General features: G+C 39.9%; 3 protein-coding genes across 3 annotated transcripts; 2 read left to right on the forward strand and 1 right to left on the reverse strand.

Annotated features, from left to right (window-relative positions):
* The first annotated feature begins 547 nt into the window (after nucleotides 1-547).
* On the forward strand, nucleotides 548-6,286 carry LOC137283235 (proliferating cell nuclear antigen-like). The gene is made up of 6 exons (XM_067814666.1): nucleotides 548-1,053; nucleotides 1,268-1,365; nucleotides 1,670-1,737; nucleotides 2,008-2,152; nucleotides 4,687-4,860; nucleotides 6,025-6,286. Exons 1-6 carry the CDS (start codon nucleotides 833-835, stop codon nucleotides 6,102-6,104), a joined length of 786 nt encoding a protein of 261 aa, XP_067670767.1. The 5' UTR covers nucleotides 548-832; the 3' UTR covers nucleotides 6,105-6,286.
* Nucleotides 6,287-9,946: 3,660 nt separating this feature from the next.
* Nucleotides 9,947-10,773, reverse strand: LOC137284368 (translation machinery-associated protein 16-like). The gene has a single exon (XM_067816149.1). It carries the CDS (start codon nucleotides 10,692-10,694, stop codon nucleotides 10,134-10,136), a length of 561 nt encoding a protein of 186 aa, XP_067672250.1. The 5' UTR covers nucleotides 10,695-10,773; the 3' UTR covers nucleotides 9,947-10,133.
* On the forward strand, nucleotides 10,510-19,301 carry LOC137284369 (large ribosomal subunit protein bL12m-like). The gene is made up of 5 exons (XM_067816150.1): nucleotides 10,510-10,951; nucleotides 14,160-14,355; nucleotides 15,638-15,700; nucleotides 16,134-16,274; nucleotides 18,566-19,301. The coding sequence occupies exons 1-5, from the start codon at nucleotides 10,872-10,874 to the stop codon at nucleotides 18,680-18,682; spliced, it is 597 nt and encodes a 198-aa protein (XP_067672251.1). The 5' UTR covers nucleotides 10,510-10,871; the 3' UTR covers nucleotides 18,683-19,301.
* Nucleotides 19,302-20,966: the final 1,665 nt, after the last annotated feature.

Below are 20,966 nucleotides of genomic sequence, written 5' to 3' on the forward strand. Positions count from 1 at the left end.
TGATTCTTTGATCCGCATTAAAAGATGAAAGACGTTAGGGAGTGGGGTATTCCTGAATGTCATCTTCTGGTTAGGCCCTAAAGTTTCGTTTGTATTCATTTATTCGTCAGATGTAACTTAGATATCGGATTATATAAACGAAAAGACGAGTTGAATTGTTGTAGACATAACACATTGACCGACGATACAGGCCACAAATGTAAAGTGAATGAAAATATATGAAACAGCAATCTTTTCCCGAAAAAATACGCTCCTGGCTATGTCAACCTGTAAACTAAGCCCGAGAAAACCCACAAAGAAAAACTGTGGAATCAATAAAACATATAATATATCTATAAGTTTTTGGTTTAACAAAACTTCAGGGCCTTGCCCTGGGCATTTCAAGTTATTTTCAAAATTCGAAATCGACGACAAGGTGTCTCGGTGTAGTAAATAGACAGGGAAAAGCCAAAGCGCCGTTAAAGTTTCCTAAAACGTGTTTCTGTACAGCTAAGACATAATCACCCAAATACCATCAACGGTTCGTATGTTTCCGATATATTTCCGAATGTTACCGAACGAATGATAATGAAATACCGGAAGTAATATTTTGATAGCCAATCACATTTACTGTGTTGTAGGATTTGGCGCCTTTTGGACGTAATTTGGCGGGAGTCTTCATTCGTTTGAGGGAGACAGGTCGAGAAACAGTGTTTGGAGGGAATCTGCACCCATCTCTACTTAGGTTATTTCTTCGTGTCTGGCTTTCAACAAGAAGTCGTGACTTTCACCTGCTTCCTTTGGCTGTACTTTTATTTACACAGTTGCCAAGTTCACCTATCTGTTTGTCATAATGTTTGAGGCACGACTCAATCAAGGATCATTGCTAAAAAAGATCATGGAAGCTATCAAGGAACTTCTCAATGAAGCAATCTTCGATTGCCAGAGTACGGGTGTCACACTTCAAGCCATGGACAGTTCCCACGTCAGTCTTGTGTCCCTAAATTTACGAAGTGAAGGATTCGAATCGTACAGATGTGACAGAAACTTATCGATGGGAATCAACCTGCAGACGTAAGTTTCTATATTTGGAAATGATAATGCCCACTCATCAAAACGTGTTTTCAGAAAATTTAACTGCTGAATTCGCTTATAACATTTGTAAAATATGTGGTGTCAGTGTAAAATCTCTGCACTCCTTTCGTTTTGCTGTGTAACAGTAGATCTACATGGTCAGTATCACAGATTCACACGTGTACATTCATGTTTGCTGTTGACGATGTTGCAGAATGTCGAAGATGTTGAGGTGTGCAGCTAATGACGACATTGTGACAATAAAGGCTGACGACGCAGGCGACAAAGTCAAGCTTGTTTTTGAAAGTCCAAGTAGGTTTTGTTTACATTAAAGAAACATGACATCATCACACAAAGCTTGATGAACTCGATTTTACCGCCATTTATGGATGCCTACTGACCATAATACGAAGGGATGACAAAGTCGCGTATTTCATAGTTAGTTTGCACGTAATTTCCCTATTTGGTAATTAGTTTTCATACGGTTTTAATTCTTTTGGGAAAGGTGCCATTTAGTTACTTTATGAGCTACTGTGAGGTTCCATCTAGATGTGGACACCTGCATTTATGTCAGCTGATTGGCCTTGGACTATCATTGACATATTTTTATCTTCAGACAATGAAAAGGTATCTGATTATGAAATGAAGCTGTTGGACTTGGACACTGAACATCTTGGAATTCCAGTAAGTACATATATCTTGTATATTGGTGATGTCTTTACTGAGACTCAGTGAGAGATTTCTGTTAAATGCCATTATACTGATAAAAGCAACTTGTAGCCCGAGGTTTGTTGTAGGCCTTGGTTTGTTGTAACAAAACATATTCACACTAATCTTCGGTATAATAAATTTAGTTATTGTAGATTTTAGGTATTGGATGTAATGGGGATTAACTCGAGGTTTTGCAAGTGGATTTGGTTATTCTAGTATGTAATTGGTTTACTTTCTGTGCAGGATACAGAGTACAGCTGTGTTGTCAAACTACCAGCAGCAGAGTTCCAGAGAATCTGCAGAGATCTCAGCCAAATTGGAGATTCTGTCGTCATTTCATGTGCTAAAGAGGGCGTTTCCTTCTCTGCAAGTGGAGATTTAGGAACAGGTAATGTTGCACTAGAACATATCCTGCTTTAACCACTTTTCAAAATCTGAAGGAGCAGATTTCACCCCAAAGACATGAAACAGCTGACGCTGTGAAAGAAGTAAGTTGTTTTTAGAAATCCATGTGAGAGAGGCTCAGCTTAGTAAATATCCTCACAACCTGCATCTGTCAATTTGTTTTATTGGAACTAAAACCAAGTGGTTTCATTGTCCCAATTTGGTACCAACTGTATGTATTTGAGTTGAAGTCTGATTTGTTTCTTTTCCGTTATGCTGACGTTCGTGATAGACAAACGCAACTTCCACAGGAACTGGGAAAGGCAGGGACCATTTTGAACATTACAGTGAAAACAAAAGGGGGGTTTATAAGACTTTCGAAATGTTCTTTTGATACTAGGGCAGTGATTAGTTCTAAATTCAGAATTTGGCTAATCTTGAAAATGGCCCACAGTCTTAATTCTCTATCCCAATCTGTGCTTTTACACCAATTGGTTGCTGTCTAAGTAAACTTTGTCTCAGTGTGTTTCGTTGCACTCCACCACTGAGTCTAACAAAACCTAGTAGAAGGTCGCGCCAGGTAACCTTTGAATGACCAATCACAGCCCAATCAAACGTGAGACTTTTTAAATAGATTTAACCAATCAGACAACCGCTACTATTTAGGGATCAGAGGGACTTTCAAAATATTCATGTCACTTACACAGATCTGTTCGCAAACAAAAATCCACATATAACACAATTATTTGACCTGCAGTATATACGCTTTTGGGTTTCTCTTGACATGGTTTCCATTAGCTAATATTTCCACAAGATGACGTCCTTGAAAATTTGCCTCAAAACACCACTTTCAACGACTGTTTACTCACCGTTGTCTTAGTTTACGTACGCCATGTGCATCACCCGGAAGCGGTCGTATGCTAAGTAGCTTTCGTATTCATTCGGGAAGGAACACTTTAGAGATAAAAAGTTCAAAAGGTATGTGCGAATGTGCACTTTCGCAATTTGGTAAGCTGTGTTCTGATTGGTCAATCTCAAAGGTTACCTGACACGACCTTCCATAAGGTTTTGTGAGACTCAGTGGTGGAGTGTAACGAAAAGTACTGAGGATAAGTTTACTTAGACTGTTCGCATTTGGAAGTTGTGTTCTACAACATCATCCTCCCAAAAACTTTCTGCTAACAAAACCATACAATTTGATATGACAATCTTTAAAGACTACAAATGAAAACAAAGAAACAACTGCAGTGTCTGTTCTAGGACGCATGATTCACGCTAATAATGATCAAATCATGCCTCATAAAAAAAACAACGGGGCGATCTGTCGCGCTTAGCAATTTGCTGCCTAACTACATACAATAAAAGCTTTATATTGACATGGAATGACATTTTATATCAGTCGGTCACAGTCAAGTTCTGGTCACAACATGTAAACATAACAGTAACCTCCCTTGGTTAAAGCCACTATCAGCACTGGGGAAAGGAAATTCCATTCATATCAGTATGAAAATAAATAACATTTTTCAATTAATTGATTAATTAATTGATAACGTTAGACTATGAATTCTAAACATAGTGCTTGTGTACAGCACTTGCAAAACACAGTTTCGGTAATCTTTTTTAGAACATCAGTTCGCTTTAGCTTCATTTTCGAAATCGGACAATGTTATCACTTAAAGTTGCAGACGACAAATGAATACGAAGTTCTTATGAACAATGGTTTGTGGTAATTTGGCATGAATAATGCCACGCAAAAGAATGAAAATAACTGACTTTTTTTTGTTCAAAACACCACTGAGAAAGCAACAGTGTCCACCATGTCTCCCCCGACTGATATGTCTGTTAACCAGACATGTGAATCGAAAGGCGAGCAAAGCCCAGAGACTGACCTCAGTCCCTCAGACTCTAAAAACACCCCCCAAACCAAGTATTTTTGAGATACAAATGGTTGCAAGAATGGCCATGACTCTCTCAAAATGAGCTTGGTGGTATGATATGTGACTATTGTAGCCAAATTAAAATGAGCGATAGTGTCGCTGGTGGTGGATGCAATAACTTCCGTACATCCACTCTATTTTGAAAGACGGTAATACAGGTATTCCCCCTCCTTTTTTGAAAGGGGGTGACAAATCCTCATCCTTTCTTCCTCTTCCCCACCCCCCCGATTTTCAGTTCTAGAATACACACTGCAACTGAAATCATTTTTTACCTTGATGAAGACCAGAAAACAAACACAAGTGGTGATGCTAGTAGATCTACAGATTCTATTACAAACCAAGCTCAAAAACTAAGTTCAAAGTACATGGAAAACTGAAGTTGGTGAGTGTTTCAAGTATGATCAAATACATACGACAATGTCCCGTTTGTCATTTACTCCTTTTCTTGTCCTTTTGTTGTTAGTCAGTCCCATTTGATATTTTATCTCATCTGAGCCCGATTTATCCTGCTGCTCTCCCACTCCAATGCTTACCTACCTGTACGGTGATTCAGGTGATTGTTGCAGTTGTGGAAATAAGTACTGACAATTTGTCTTGACAGGCAACATCAAGCTGGCACAGAAAGCATCAGCTGACAAAGAAGAGGAAGCAGTCATTGTTGAAATGAATCAGAGTGTATGTTTGACATTTGCCTGCCGGTACCTTAACTTCTTCACTAAGGCCACCCCTCTCTCACCACAAGTAACCCTCTCGATGTCACAGGATGTCCCACTGGGTAAGTGCTGGTGTAGATGTCCAGTGATGGTCAATCAGTTGTCAGTTGCTTGGCTACTAGATAATTGCAGTCATCAGTCAGTTATTATGGAGTGGGGTGACAAGACGAGTGTCTCTTCTTTTCATGATTTTTTGTGACTTCTTTGAAATGCACTTTAGGTGGGTTGATGAAGAATGACAATTTTTTTAATATACAACTTATTCTGCTTGGTTAAGGCGACATTTTGACATATTCCAATTTTGTTAACAAGCAAGAATCACCGTCAAAACTTCGCCTTCACATAATAAGAGAACATGTATCTGTACAAAACATTTTGTAAGTCTGCTACAATTAGCCATGCACCAGCATCCCTTCATCCTCGATGTCTCCAGGGTATACGTTCCGATGGCTCTCCACTATACCCTGGACGCATCTACGGCTCTGCCAGATAAATATATTACCTCCCTTGACTGTCTTTTGATCCAGTTAGGTGTTTACGCTGGGACGTTGAGCGAACCAATCACAACTCACTTTCGTTTTTTTTTAATTATCTAACCGATTATACTTGGCAACAGAAACCATGCAGAGGTTCTCTGGAAGAGGTAAAAGGCGTTCTTGCATATGTTGTTTTAAAGTTTCGGACCTGTCAATTTGTTTGTATGATTTCCCTAAAATCTGGGACGCACTGCGAGCAAACCTTCGCAGTTGCGACCGCTACCTTTGTTGACACTGGCAAGCTCGGTTATAACGATGGCCTAGCTGATAGGCTACTGTGAGAAGGCGGAGCCAGCAAAGGGAGGTAATAAATTTATCGGGCAGAGCCGTAGATGCGTCCAGGTTATAGTGGAGACTTATCGGAACGTATACCCTGGAGATATCGAGGATGGCATCCCTTGAGCATGTCAGAAAACAGGGATTGTGAATTTGAAGCCAGGTCATATTGAAGTTACTAGATTGCTAGTAGCCATATGTTTTGGTTGTACTGCTGCAGTTCTTAAGCTGTATTAGTGATGAAATAGAGGACTTACAGAGAGGAGTTGAAGTAAGTCTAACTCGATGGAAATAGATAAGGTCTTTTTTGTGTGGTTTAGTTTTCAACTGTTGAGGTCTTGTCATTGATGTACAGTGTCTCACTGGAACAAAGATCTTGTGTATCCTTAAAGTGTTTACTTCTTGATGTTTCAGTGGTGGAGTACAAGATCGAAGACATGGGCTATCTGCGTTACTACCTGGCTCCCAAGATAGAAGACCAGGAAGAGAGTTAAGGAAACAGGAACATCTGACATAGAGGATTGTTAGACATTTGTGAATGTTTTGGGGATCTGTACAGTTTTTCAACCCAAGACTTTGTGCTGCTATATGGACAGACTTTTACTACAAATCAATTGGAGTATTTGCACATCTGTGTACTGAAGCTATCTGTGAATAAATATTGTATCAAACTTAAGTAATGTCAATTTTTGTATCTCATTTGTCGACATGCAGTTCAGGGTTCGTAATTTGGACAAGTTCCCAAAGTGACACACTTCATGGAATGGCTAGCTAGACCTGGGGACTTGATCATGTGGACATATGGATTGTTGACCCCTGGCACATCTGTGGAAGACTAAACTAAATCCTAGTGCAGTGCTAAACAATGAACAAAGCTTTATATATCGTTCAAAAATGTTCAAGGGTTTCTGTTAGTGTGGGAGTACTGAATTTATCAATAACATGTCGCTGGGTGGTAACTTGCATTCAGCTTGGTTCGAATTTGTGGTTAGGCAATATGTCTGCCCAGTTCTTTCATGACAAGATAGCAAACGTTCGTCAATGTCTTGGAACCATATCTGTCAATGTGGTCTATTTCCTCGTGCAGCTCAGCTATTAACAATTTTCACCAATTTGAGACTGCCACACTGAAACTTATCTAAATCAATCAGTGATAATAAGATATGTGTTCCTTATCTAAAGCTCAAAACCAACGTGATGTTGTCTAGATCGGGTTAGTCCCACTTGTCCAGTTTGTTTGATGTGCCAACAGATAATCCTGGATTGGGGATTAATGGTATATCTTTGATGTACCCTCTATAGTCTGTATTGGAACGTTACCGGGCAAGTAGGAGCAATATATATGAAGTTATATCTTTATAAGGGTTAACACGCTAAAACGATAACATTTTAATACTCCATTTAGTTAACATAACAAGACATTCATTCTGACTTAGACCCGTGAAGGTCCCGGGGTAGAATAGGCCTTCAGCAACCCATGCTTGCCATAAAAGGCAACTGTGATTGTAAGAGGCGACTAATGGGATCAGGTGGTCAGACTTGCTGGCTTGGTTGACATGTCATTGGTTCCCAATTGCGCAGATCGATGCTCATGTTGTTGGTCACTGGATTGTCTGGTCCAGACTCAATTATTTACAGACAGCCGCCATATAGCTGGAATATTGCTGAGTGTGGCGTAAAACTAAACTCACTCACTCTGACTTCCATAACAATATAAATACACTAAGGGGATACATATTAATACACATCAGTATCCAATAAGATGCGACACAGCATCAAGGTACTGCACAGCATATCTGTGTCCGCCTACAAATTCTCTTAAACCAAAGGAGGATCATCAATTAGTCTTCAAACTGGTATTTTCAAACCCTTTAACAAGAAAATCCTCAATCCTCACACTTTAAGTACCTGCTGATCTCTGACCTGCCCTTTCTTTCCCAAATCTTAGAAAAGGCGGTGAATTTGAAGGCCCTGGACTATTATAACAGCCAGTTCAACGATTTCCACTCGGCTTAAAGAGCAGCAGACAATAATGAACCTGTCAACAATCTACAGATAATATCATGAATAATAGTGACTCCGCAATGCCGGCACTTCTCAATTTGTCCTTGGCATTCAACACCATTGACCATGACAACACAACTTAAGAAATCAAAACTGAAATTAATACTATGTTTGAGTTAAATATCAATTTAAGTTCATTGTGGGAAACATACTTTCCTTCTTTTTCTCAAATCTGACAAAAAACACCCACTCAACAAAAGCTCACGTTTAAATTTGTTTAGAGAAATTGGGGCCAGAACTGTGGAAAACCTTCAGAACATAGGAATATGAAGTTCTACAAGCAGCCTTTCTTCATTTAGTGCAACCATAATTAAAAATGACATAAAGGGGGTCAAAAGTAAAAGTCAAACTCTCTCAAAACTTTCACACAGTCCATGGCAGTAGCAGGCATCATTTGCAACAATGACCATTACATTCTCCATGTTTACACCCCTTCCAACACTGGGGGTGGAGACAAATCTGGACACACTCAGTCCAAAGTGACATAATGGCCATCTAAAGTGATCACGCGCTGTGCCGGTTCGGGAATCAAGACAATTTAACATGGTCTCATTCCACAATCAGTGATAATAGGATGATGTGTTGAGTAAATTTCATGTTACAAAGTAATGATTTATCTTAGATAGTTAACTCAATTGACGTGATGATAGTCTGTGGGAGGTATTCAAGCAACAGAGTTGGCCTGCCTGGAGGAAGCTTGTGTGTGCTGTTTTGTCTGCTCTGTAGCTACAGTACTGAAGAGACAAAAATGCTTCAAGCTCTCACACCTAATTTTGTCAAACCATTCTGACACTCTGTAATTTAAGTCTCATTTCAAGTGAGTGAGTGAGTGAGTGAGTTTAGTTTTACGTCGCACTTAGCAATATTCCAGCTATATGGCGACGGTCTGTAAATAATCGAGTCTGGACCGGACAATCCAGTGATCAACAACATGAGCATCGATCTGCGCAATGGGGAACCGATGACATGTGTCAACCAAGTCAGCTAGTCTGACCACCCGATCCCGTTAGTCGCCTCTTACGACAAGCATAGTCACCTTTTGTGGCAAGCATGGGTTGCTGAAGGCCTTTTCTAGCCCGGGACCTTCACGGGTCTCTGATTTCAAAGGAGGGTTAGGACTCAAGATGACCTTAACTTCTGGCATGTTGGGACTTCTTGTATAAAGTTAACTTTGGTACCTCGTCATTCCGTGTAGTGTGCCTGGTCAAATGTATCATGTACCAAGAAGAACAAAACAGTAGCCACAGTAACGCATCTGGCTGCTTAACAGACAGACGTGGCAAATCATGACATACTATAAGAACTATGAAGGGAGGACCATGTTGATGACAGTGATTGTCCTACAACCTACCATCTCCCCACAAGATCCCCAAGTGGAGACAGAGGAATACTTATAGGGGCAACGTTCCAGAAGTCTTCTGATAAAATAGAGCACTGGAGATGAAATCGTCCACTCATGTATTCATACAGGTCACTGGCTTCCAAGTGCTTTGTTTCCAAATACAAGTTACTACAGCAACTGGGATCTGTCATGTGATGCACTGATTGACCTGGCTGTATCAGTATTCCTTGTATGGATGTACTAATACCTGGCCAGTTTGTAACTCATATTTATATTCATAGGTTATTAAAATGTACAGTGTGCGTGGATAAGTTGGCTTTAGGGATAATCCAAAAACATCAACATGGAGACACCTGAAATGGTCTTCCAACATTGTTCCCTCATGAAGTTTTTGGTATGACAAACCCTCTACCAACTAAGCTACCCTCCCATCCCAAATTAATATATGTAAACTGTAAGTTGATCACTGCCACAATCTCACTTATGGTAGCCATGGTTCAGGACATTACAAGTTCAACATTTTAATGGATCATCTTGCGTCTCATACTTATTGTCAGTTTGATGTCCAGTCAGCTACAGGGGTAATGCTTAAGTAAACACGTAACTATATAGACAAATTATACTTATTCATTATAAAATGTTCATACTCTTCTGCATATATTATTATATAACACCCTTACTCTGGAGCATTTAATTGTTTAAGATCAGTTTATATGTAGTATGGGGTATTGTGTTTTCCGATGTAAAAGCATGACATCTGCACCGTATGATACAAACCACTCTGTGATTCAGTCCAGGGACTGTTAAGTTCTCCTCCCTGCCATTAGGATCAAAGCCGATGCTTTGAGTCTGGTTTGAAATCCACAGATGGTTTTATCACATTGAAAAAAACAACAAAAAATGCTCAAACCCTGAAGCAACAAATTAAATAGTGACAAGATTTGTGTTTATTCAACTTTCCACAAACAGACATAAATGTAAAGTGGAATATGTTGCATCTGAATTGACATGAAGGTCAGATTTTTATTTTCTAAATCATGTTTTGGCAGACTGTATACCAAGAACCATCTTATTTACGCAGGTGAGTGCATCGATACATTTGTCCCTAGAACCTTGTTCAGGTCTCGTTACCATCACTTTCATCATTGCTGTCATTGTTTGCATTAGTTTCTTCCTCAACTTTGTCTATATCACTTTTATGGATCTTCTTCAACTTGAAATTCTGAGCATATTTGATTTCACCACTCCACAGTTTGAACTGATTGAAGGTTGATTTGTTCATTAAATCCGGGACTTCCATTCCAACACTCTCCAGCTCGTTCCTGTCACTTTCTTGGGTGAGCTTTATAGCAGCTAGCCTTGATGCATGCTGGTTCCCTTGTCGGTTTCCAATCCGAGACACTATGTCGATCTGCTCAATTTCCTCATCAAACCTGTGTAAGTAACGATTACTAAGTTCACAAAGCTCTTCGCGTGTATACACAGTTTTGTCAGGGTCAAAGTTGACTCTGAACCAATCACACTTTTCGGCAAGAACATCAAGCTTACTTCTGGCCGATTTATCTTGAGAAATTCGCACCTCGCGAAACGCTTTCCTTGACAACGCCGCTGCTTTCCTGCTGTTGGGGTGGATGGGCTTTTTGTTTTGACCAACCTTGGCTTTTGGTGCCTTAGGCATATTCCTTGTTACTCTTGCTTCTAGTATTCTGCTGGTTATTTAAGTCGAAGTAACTGTCGTCGACAAACAGCTCTTGTACCATAACACGAACACGTGTTTTCAACGCAACCGGAAGTATCTTGTTAGATAAGTAATTCTACCCAATCACCGTCTTTGAAAGTATTTCTCGCGTGTTTGATGTCATCGTGCATGTGGGGTGAAATGCTTGCTTCAAGATCTTTAGTCATGGCGTCGAGACTGTCAAACTACTGTAGAAGGTAAATCACGGACAGTGAGACTGTGGTTTAGTATGAATGCAAGTAAACCACGTTATGCTTAAAGTGCGGGTTTTGGTAGAATCCAAACGACGATGAACTGTCTTTGACCTTAATGCCCCTCGTTCCATTTTCGATCAGGGTAGAACATACAGTTGTGCGTTTTCTTAAAAATATACCATTCTTGACTTCATGTTAATGCACTGTCGTTAACGGCAAATTTAACCAGAACTAAAAGTGTGAAATCAGTGAACAGTAACACGATCCATGTGTCACAATATATCAAACGTAGCCTAGAACAAGGATGGTGTCATGCAGGCGGCTACGATCGTGAGCCCAAGCTGAGGGTTTGGGGTTAGAGTCAGGTACCCTTCCCAATCTTTAGGGAGCTCTAATTATCCTGATAAAGTGCGCACGATTCAGTCAGTTATGGTGCAGTCAGTTATGTGACAACAGCTATGTAATTAATTGGTTTCTGTCGTATATCTGCTTATCTTTAAACAGGCCTGTATGTTATTTATGTAGGCAGTCAGAATTTGGAGACAGAGACCAATTTGTGACCTTCAGATTATCTGATTGACAGCTGACTAACTGAGCTTGGTCGACAGTCTTACATTATGTTTGAATTTATCTGGTCATTCCCATCGCCATTAAGGAAATAAATGGAAATGTCCAGTAGGTTGGCGATGGGTTGGTGTCTGTTTTCATGTAGTACATTTGTTTTGTTTCGTAATCTGTGAGAAACCATATCTGGAGATCTGAGCTGATATGGCATGAAGTAAAACATCTGTGAATGTCAGACTTACAGAAATACATGGTATTATTGTAATTCTCAGGTAATTTAATGACAGAAAAAAATTTGTAGAAAACACTGTAAGGATAATGTGAATTGTTGTGTGGAATGCTTGGTTGATGACACCACAAAGACAAAACCAGTAGTGGTTGGTATTGAAGGGATATAACCATTAGTGCTTGGTCGGGGTAGTAGAAGTTTCCATGTAAACCCATGGTAGGGTATCTCCGTGTGTTAGCACAATGAAGCTTCTAATTTGTCCAGATTAGTAGAAGCAGACTTGCATGCTGATACACTGAACCACAAAAAAAAACATCACTCCCTGTTTGAAATTGGTAATCAGTTTTATTCAAACACATGTAAATAACATAATACTTGTCGGAAAGATTTCAAAATTGACATGTTTAATAATCAATACTTAAAGATGAATTTCCAACAATTACAAGTCAAAATGATGACAGGTGGCACGGCAGTGCGATCCGAAGGTCAGTAATGTATAAGGCCTTCTTGAGCATTGACAGCAGCATTGCATCGTCTGCACATGGAGTGGATAACATGGTTGATGAAAGCCACAGGAACTTGCGCCTAAACTTGATGATACACCTGACAGCATTCAGCTACAGCTGTTGGCATGCATCATTGAGCATCCACTGAATCTCGTTCCAGAAGTGTTCTGCACTCAGGGCAGGCCATTGAAAAGCTTGTATGCCATGTTGATGGAGAAAGTCTCTAGTTGCTACTGCAGTGTGGGCTTGTGAGTTGTCCTGCTGAAAGACACGGTTTCCATGACAACCAAAATGTGGCATGATGGAGGGTCTCGGCGCTTGATCAACGTAGTGGGCAGATATTACACTATTTCATCTACTAGGACCAATATTCTGGACCACCATCGGGTCTAGATTGTGGTTGAGAGCAGTAGCAGTAGCAGTACATTATTGTGCTCGAACCTCCACACAAATCTCTTTCCAGGACTCTGTCATTTGCAAAACGCTCCCCATGTCATTGCCACACTTTCACTCTGCTGTCAGTCGTCAAGACGCAATACCAGTTTTCATAGGATATGACTACAATTCGCACTCCAGGTGATGCCAGTTCTGATGATGTTTGGCCCACTAGAGACGAGAACCGCGATGTTGAACAGTGAGGATAAGACTCTGGCAAGGACGTCAGCATCGGACCTTTCTCTGCCTCAAACGTCTTGATACTGTGTCTGGTGATTGCCAATGGTTGCCTGTGCAGTTTCCATAGCCCTAGCGAAAGCATTTTGCAGATGAGGATCCACAATCTGCCATTTTGCCTCAACATTGTCACAGGCGGTCTTCACCTGTAAGGACAGTCATCTGTGGTTCCAATGGCTTGGACTTATTGCTGCTGGCGATATATTGTTTGAACATAAACAGAAAAATGATTTGCAACATATCTTGCAGTCTGGCCAGCTTTCACAGTTTCAGTCTTCGTAAAGTTTGGTCCCTCTCTTCCCTTAATGAACGTGGAATGTCACTACTGTCAAACCGTGAATGATTTGGTGCAAGTTCAGTGGCTCTCCTACAGGGATGATACCTCAGGATACACATGCATTTTCATTTTCATGCAATACACACTAAAACCTCATCCCATCATTACTTTAGTAACTGCGTTTTTGTACCAAATGCAGAATCTGAAACCAAATCTTAGCTATGAAATAGGTAACATAGCTAACATATAAAAAGTGAAAACTTAATTAAATTGAGATGAAGCCTGTCTGGCTAAATTTTGGTAGGGTGATGTTTCTTTTTCAGTTAAGTATAGTTATATAAATAAGTGCAGTAATCTAGACTAAAGCCACTTTTCACCTGACCTTGCCTTTACAGTTGTACAACTGTGAAACGCATCAACTGAAACAGTGCTTCAATAGTTTTTAAAATCCTGTTTCTCAGAGATAGTGACAGTAAAGAGACTGAGGTTCTTAAGATCAGAATAGATAACTGAAAGGTCAGTTAACCAATGTATATGCTGTAAACTGTTCCATTCAGTCATTATTTACTATGTTGATCATATTAACCAACTGTCTACAGTGAGTTTACATTGTAGATGTCTCTATGTAGGTGTGTGTATTTACACACTTCAAGTATGTGGTAGCGCTAGAAAGGTTTTATTGTGTGCTTTTTAAATGGTTTTAGTTAGTGGTGAGTTTGGGTTTGAATCCCAGATTTTTTCCATTGTGTCTTCTTCCAACATGAAGCTGTAACAACTGCTAAAAGTGATTTTAAAACCAATTCACAATTACTAACTGATGAATATAAATGAAACTGGTAACTGTTTATAAGTAACTTTTGTAGAATGCTTGGATTGAGATGAAAAAAAATGTGTACATTAACTATGCTGGCCACATACATGAAGTTCATACCACAAGCAGTTAGCCGAGAATGTTCATTTTAGGCTAGTGTGTCGACAGCAGGCTTCCCTCCAGACCCTGCCATTGACTGCCTCTGGACGGACGTGTAGTACAGGAGTTATCCCCCCTCCACATGTTGAAGGCGCAGAAAAACAATATCCCCCCAAAATACAGAAGATTGTGGAGGATATAAGTGGACTCACATTGTTTGAAGTTGCAGACTTAAATGAGCTTCTCAAGGTTAGTGTTGTCTGAATTTTCTAGTGTTTTTCAATTAGTTTATACAGAACAATGAATATAATACTAGAAACAAGATTCAGGTTGTGTTTCTTGTTTTAGTGCCTTGATCTTGACTCACAGCCCTTTGTCTCACATTCATGAATTTAGCCATAGTTTATATTATAGCTGAAATGGTTAGATTTATTAGTAAAACATCAGCACACTATCAGAATTGAGCGAGCCACTTTAACTTGCTAATGCATCCAAAATGCTTGATGATTGGCCATTCTCAAGCCTGTTATTAGGTGATGTCACATGGCTCATAAGTAGCTCAGCTCTTGATTTTCAATCACATATGGCTCATATGAACTTTGTTCAGTATTGACAATATTTCTGGCCCACATTCGTCATATGTACCTGTGCCACTATGCACTTTGATGCTGGTCCCAACTTTAACAATCGTTCAGTAAGTGACAACATGCAGTGATGTTCAGTAAGTGACAACATGCAGCAATGAAAATGCTGATGTTAACATTATTGGGCACTGAAAAAAATGGTGGCTAGTAGTATTGGCAAAGGTCAAGGTCAGATGTCATCACGCTTCATAGTTTTGTTCTGTGACGTTTCCACATTTGTAAAAAGTGAGTCAGTGACCTCTGTCGTTTGTTGTTAGCAGTAAATGGAGTTAATGAAAGACCTCAGGCTTCTACAAATGATAATGCCCTGAGAAATAGCATGACCCCTATAATGCTACCATTGCATTTTATGCCACAGTGCTACTACATTTATTGTTCTTCACGTAAGACATGGTACGTAAATCAACAAATTTCTCAGTGAGTTGGGTATCCTTGTTAAACTCCAGCATTGTGTCCGAGTAGACTAGCATCAATGTTGTAAACTGGAAGATGCAGATATGCACAGGTGCTTGTTTAACACATTGACTGCCACCAGGAGTATACTCCTAGTATCAATGTCAGCTCGAATTTCAAACTGCAAGTTATCTCGTAGCTATATCAGTAGTATTTTTATTTCATGTGCTTGGCTAAACAGGCACAAGGAGCAATCATCTCCTGGGGTAACAAGGAATGCCAGGAGACATTTGTTTCTTGTGCCTATTTTGCCAACATGTGAAAGGTGTTAAAATACCACTGTTTTAGCTATGAGATAACTTGTAGAATTGATACAAGTATATTTTTGGGAGGCAGTCAACGAGTTAAAGATGCAGTCTTTAAACTCTATTTCAACTCACCTGTAGTATTCTTGTCAGTGATACTGTATGATTGGATGACATTTTGTTTCATAGAAAACCCTAAACATCTCTGATGCCCCAATGATGTCCATGGGAGCAGCAGCACCAGCAGCAAGGGTAAGACCAGACGTAATCAGCAGATCAACATTACTCATAACAGTGTCATTCAGTTAAAGTTCTGTCTACAACTGTCTGCAACAATTTAGTTTTGTTTTTTTAACAGATTATCCGTTATGTTGTTAGATGTTCAAGCATGTTTTTAACAAAACCCCAGAATTCAATACATGTAGAACTTGTCACAATAATGTCAAGATCTTTGACAAACCTGTCACTAATGAGCTAGTTTAGCCCTGTCCATATTCAGTATATCTTTGATAGACTTTGAGTCAGATTAGCCCTAATTGACCCTAGTCAACCTCCAGCATGTCTTTGATCGACTTGTCATTTATGAGCCAGACTAGCTTCAAATAACCCCAGCCAAATTCAGCACATCACCACTGTGTGCAGACTTTCATGGTTGAGGCATGTTTCAATGGGTTTCTATTTCCAGGAGGAAGAGGAGGAAGAAGAGGTGGCCCCTAAAAGAGAGAAAATGGCTTTTGCAGTGAAACTTGTCAAGATTGATGCTAGCAAAAAAATTCAAGTCATCAAAGAAATTAAGAATCTTATATCAGGGATGAACTTGGTACAGGTGAGTTGCAAACAAATCAACAATTAGTGCTTAGGTCAGCTGGATATGTTGTGTACTAAAGTGTCATACCCATCATGAACTGCTATTGAGGTCAGGTGGACTCTACATGATGTCAGTATTTTGAAGGAAATTTTGTGTCAAAACAACTGTGCCGTCATCGTGTTGGAATCGAATTGGAAGCCTGGGGCATGAGAACCCATGACTGGCACCAGTTGAGAAACAAGGACCTGGCCTTGTGAATACATTCCCACTGGAAGCTCCACACACTATTCTGCTTCAACCACTCGATCAACTTCCTGTACACAGCACTGGGCATGATGTTAACCGCTCACACTCTTCTTGGCAAGGCAAATCGTGACCCACTTATCACACCCTTAATGAAGCACAGGTGCAGCTGTGTCCAGCATTCATTACTGTATATCAGTGTCAGAGTCCTTCCTGACATGAAGATTGGAAGTGCACAAGCAGTTTCATAAGGTCTGGATAGTTTCATATAGTCTGGATAGTTTCGCAACCCTTTAGAGTATGCTGAAGTTGATGTTGCAGTCCTGAAATAATTGCGCATTGATCTCTCAAGCATTGTTAAGATGTTTTTTCTAATGATCACCGGCAATGTATGCCCTTGTCTTGGTGGATAAGGAACATGGAATTGTGGCCTCATGATCCTGAACATGTGACTGTTCCCTGCACAGTTCCCACCTGTTAAAGTGGTGGCTTTCATGGTATTCGCTCATATTAACTACCCTGCAATGACCATCCTCAATTCTAGACATGTCTCCAAATGTGAAGTTTTTTGTTTTGTACCGCATATGTTGTCAATTTGTATGTCCATGTTACAAATTGATAGTGTTCAGCAAAAATTCAGCCATATTTTGATAAACATTCCCTCTTATCTGACTTTAGTATGTTGCTTTTATTACCAGTCTAAGTAAACTTAGTCTCAGTGTATTTCGTTACACTCCACCACTGAGTCTAACAAAACCTAGTAGAAGGTCGCGTCAGGTAACCTTTGAGCCACCAATGACCGTCCAATCAAACGCGAGACGGTTAAATAGATTTAACCAATCAGACAACGGCCACTATTTAGAGATCGGAGGGACTTTCAAAATATTCAGGTCACTGACACAGATCTCTCCACAAACAAAAATGTGCAAAAATGCAGAGTTATTTGACTTGCAGTATATACGCTTTGGGGTTTCGGTTGACATTGTTACTATTAGCTAATATTTTCGCAAGATGACATCCTTGAATATTGCCAGAAACACCATTTTCAGTGACTGTTTACTCAGCGTAGTCATGGTTGTACGTATGCCATGTGCATCACCTGGAAGCGAGCGTATGCTAAATAGCATTCGGAATCGTTCGGGTACGAACCTTTTCGAGATAAAAAGTTCAAAATGTATGTGCGAATGCCCTCTTTCGCAATTTGGTAAGCTGAGTTCTGATTGGTCCATCTCAAAGGTTACCTGACGCGACCTCCCATAAGGTTTTGTTAGACTCAGTAGTGGAGTATAACGAAAAGCACTGAGGATAAGTTTACTTGGACTGCTTTTATTACATACATAAGTCACGGGATGGTGTTGTGGCCTGGCAGTGTATGAAACTCCTTCAAAAAACAGGAAACCCACCAGGCTGATAACTGAAAAATGTTGCTGGCCCTGTGAACATGTAACCAGCCCTGTATCAAAAAAAAAAACTGAGGTAGGGTGTTAAAATACTCTTATCAAAGAATTACTTACAGTGAGGTAAACTCAAACATATGCAAAGGCAAATTTTACAAAGCATAGCTTAGGGCCACTGTTGATTCATTTCATGTCACTGTCATGTGAATGAGATAAACAGGCAAAGTCAGAATGGTCAGTATCTTTGGCAAGAATAGTCTCTGCATGTTCTTCATGCAATTAGCACAGGGGATTTGTAACTCTCGTTGATTGATCATGAACTATGCATACAGACCTTGTCGAGCTACCACAATTGTAAACCTTTTTCAAAATATCACCCTTTGTCAATGACATGGTAAAACATATACCCATGGAAAATGGATTGTCCCACAGGACAGCAGTGCACATCCGGGCAGATGCTATTTCATACACCTGGCCTAGTGATTACAGTGTATGCTTGTTATGCCGAAGACCCGAGTTCGATTCTCCACATGGGTACAATGTGTTCTGGTGTATCCCGCCCCGATATTGCTGGAATATTGCTAAAAGCAGCATGAAACCAGACTCAATCATTTGTCAGGTTTCAGTATATTAACTTTATGATATTATAAGAATGACTGTTTGTTGCAGGCCAAGAAGTTCGTGGATTCCCTTCCACAGGTAGTAAAGGCTGATATTCCCAAGGACGAAGCCGAGAAATTAAAGGAGACACTCATTGCAGTGGGTGGAGAGGTTGAGGTCGAATGATTGGTCGTTGTTCGGATGATTTCATTGGCCAATGGACTAACATGTGACTGCAATTCTACATAATGGAAGATGAACCGAACGCTGCTATGTCCACACTAGTTGGATTGCCTTGTGTTTGAACTCCAATAATGAGACCTGTACCACTAGACTTACTAGCCTGACTGCCATGTATTGCTGAAGCTCGGACATTTGGCTCATGGCACAGACTTGTTTCTCATTACTTGTTCAATGTGCTGGTTGTCAAGGCTAGTCACCATGGACAAATTATTATCAGAAATACAGTGTGTAGGTCATTTTCTATGGTTACAATAGAACTTGACCAGATAGCATTTATATAATTGTCAAAGTTTCTATGTGGTCCAAGGTTATGAATTTTAAGTTGACAGATTTTGCTGACAAGCTTGACAGGCATGTTAGCATTGCCTCTAGTCAACCTTCCATGGCTATATTTAGTTTTTAGACGAGGCACATTTGTCGCTGTCCATTTGTGTTGACTGAACAGCGCGGACTTGCAGCTTCAAGATCAGGTACACTTTGCCCTAGGGCACAGTGACCTTGGACCAGAAAGCATCGGTACTGGTTCCCATGCATTTCAAGAAACATGGATTGGCGTTGTATATACTGATATTTTTCTTGTTATTTGTGTGAATGTGTGATAGATTTGAGTTGCAGAGAATAATTCCTAGTGCTGAAACAGCTTGGTTGATACCAGGAGTAGATAAATCATTGTACAAGGTAATAAGGTAGGGCTGCCATTGTAGGAGCATCTTTTTACTTCACATCAAAAAAGACTGGGGATCGCACAAAAAAATCTATGTGGCAGAAAACTTAATATTGTGCTTTTGAATGTTCAGTGACACAATTTATACCCTAAGAATGAAGATTTTTTATGGATATCAACTTCTTTATGTGAGAACACAACATTTCGGAGTTAATGCTTACTCCTTCATCAGGTGATTGAGAATGGGGTACAGAGCTATATTTATATGTACAGGTAAAACAATAACAAAGTAACAAGTGGAATGAATTAACGAAAGCTGGAAGCCAGTATAAACAAGCACTGATAGGAAGCCGACAGTTATGATAAACAATGATGGAAGCCAATGGTAATGCATTACAGATGATAGGATATGTTTACATAACACAGATACAGGGTAAGGACGATGTACATGATTGGGGATAAGGATGGAAGCCAATGGTGATACATTACGAATGATTGGATGATGTTTACATAACACACGATAGGGGGCATGATACATGAGGGTTGATGAGGGTTGATGATGTACAAACACAAGTAGGTAAGGATGTACTCGGGTAGATTGGCTATACATGACTTACATAGATAGAATGTACACAGATAGATGAGATTAATTTATCAATAAGTCCCAGGCACTTGGTAGGTACACTCCTTGGTCGCGGTTGATGGCTGGTTTCTGTCTCCGGATCTCGATGGCCTCTTGCAGTTCCGGAGACCTCCTTACCTTTGTTATTGTTTTACCTGTACATATAAATAAAGCTCTGTACCCCATTCTCAATCACCTGATGGAGTGAGCATTAACTCCGAAATGTTGTGTTCTCACATAAAGAAGTTGATATCCATAAAAAATCTTCATTCTTATGTATTTCACTTCTAAATGCCCTTCAAAGACTTAATTTATAACCTATTTTAGAAATATAATCTACCCTTAAACATACATCAGAATGGCACCTTGTGCCATGCATACTTTCCCTCATCAGAGTTGCTGCTGTCAAGGAAATGCCACAGGTCCTTCCCACCTTTTACAGCTGCTCTTGGACCAGCTGACTTGTGTGTATCTCTAGCAGCATCGCACACATTCAAATCATGAAGTTAGTAAAGTCTTCCAAATTTTATAGCAGTGTGAAATCTCTTAGTTCCCAATCTGTTTTGGCAAGATAAGTTTAAAATATATTACTCACACACTTTGAGGTTATTGTGACAGCCCTACATGAGGTGTGTCTAGGTTGAGAGGCAGTGTGTGAATGATACCCCTTGAACCTGATATAAACATGTATTCTTCAAAAGTACTTTATTTTCTTACTCAATCCTGATGACTAGTGAGGATTGGCCATTGGTTGTGCAAACTTGCATCCCTTTCACTCACTTGGATCTGCTTACCATGGGTTAAATGTCAGACAGACACGAATACAAACCATTGTCTGTCCACAACATGAATCACTACCATAACACAGTTCCTAAACGGTAGTGATTACATTCTGATGTTAAGATGCATATGTAAGATCTTGTTCTGAGACATTGCATCAG

The sequence above is a fragment of the Haliotis asinina genome, chromosome 5, assembly GCF_037392515.1.
Source record: "Haliotis asinina isolate JCU_RB_2024 chromosome 5, JCU_Hal_asi_v2, whole genome shotgun sequence".
Taxonomy (NCBI): domain Eukaryota; kingdom Metazoa; phylum Mollusca; class Gastropoda; order Lepetellida; family Haliotidae; genus Haliotis; species Haliotis asinina.

What these genes read in the sequence shown, in the direction of transcription:
- LOC137283235 (XM_067814666.1), top strand. Translation starts at nt 833, where the DNA reads ATGTTTGAGGCACGACTCAATCAAGGATCATTGCTAAAAAAGATCATG. An exon ending in CTGAACATCTTGGAATTCCA is followed by an intron (nt 1,738 to 2,007) that starts GTAAGTACATAT and finishes CTTTCTGTGCAG; the next exon opens with GATACAGAGTACAGCTGTGT. An exon ending in GTCACAGGATGTCCCACTGG is followed by an intron (nt 4,861 to 6,024) that starts GTAAGTGCTGGT and finishes TTGATGTTTCAG; the next exon opens with TGGTGGAGTACAAGATCGAA.
- LOC137284368 (XM_067816149.1), bottom strand. Translation starts at nt 10,694, where the DNA reads ATGCCTAAGGCACCAAAAGCCAAGGTTGGTCAAAACAAAAAGCCCATC.
- LOC137284369 (XM_067816150.1), top strand. Translation starts at nt 10,872, where the DNA reads ATGTCATCGTGCATGTGGGGTGAAATGCTTGCTTCAAGATCTTTAGTC. An exon ending in CTGTCAAACTACTGTAGAAG is followed by an intron (nt 10,952 to 14,159) that starts GTAAATCACGGA and finishes TGTTCATTTTAG; the next exon opens with GCTAGTGTGTCGACAGCAGG. An exon ending in CAGGGATGAACTTGGTACAG is followed by an intron (nt 16,275 to 18,565) that starts GTGAGTTGCAAA and finishes TGTTTGTTGCAG; the next exon opens with GCCAAGAAGTTCGTGGATTC.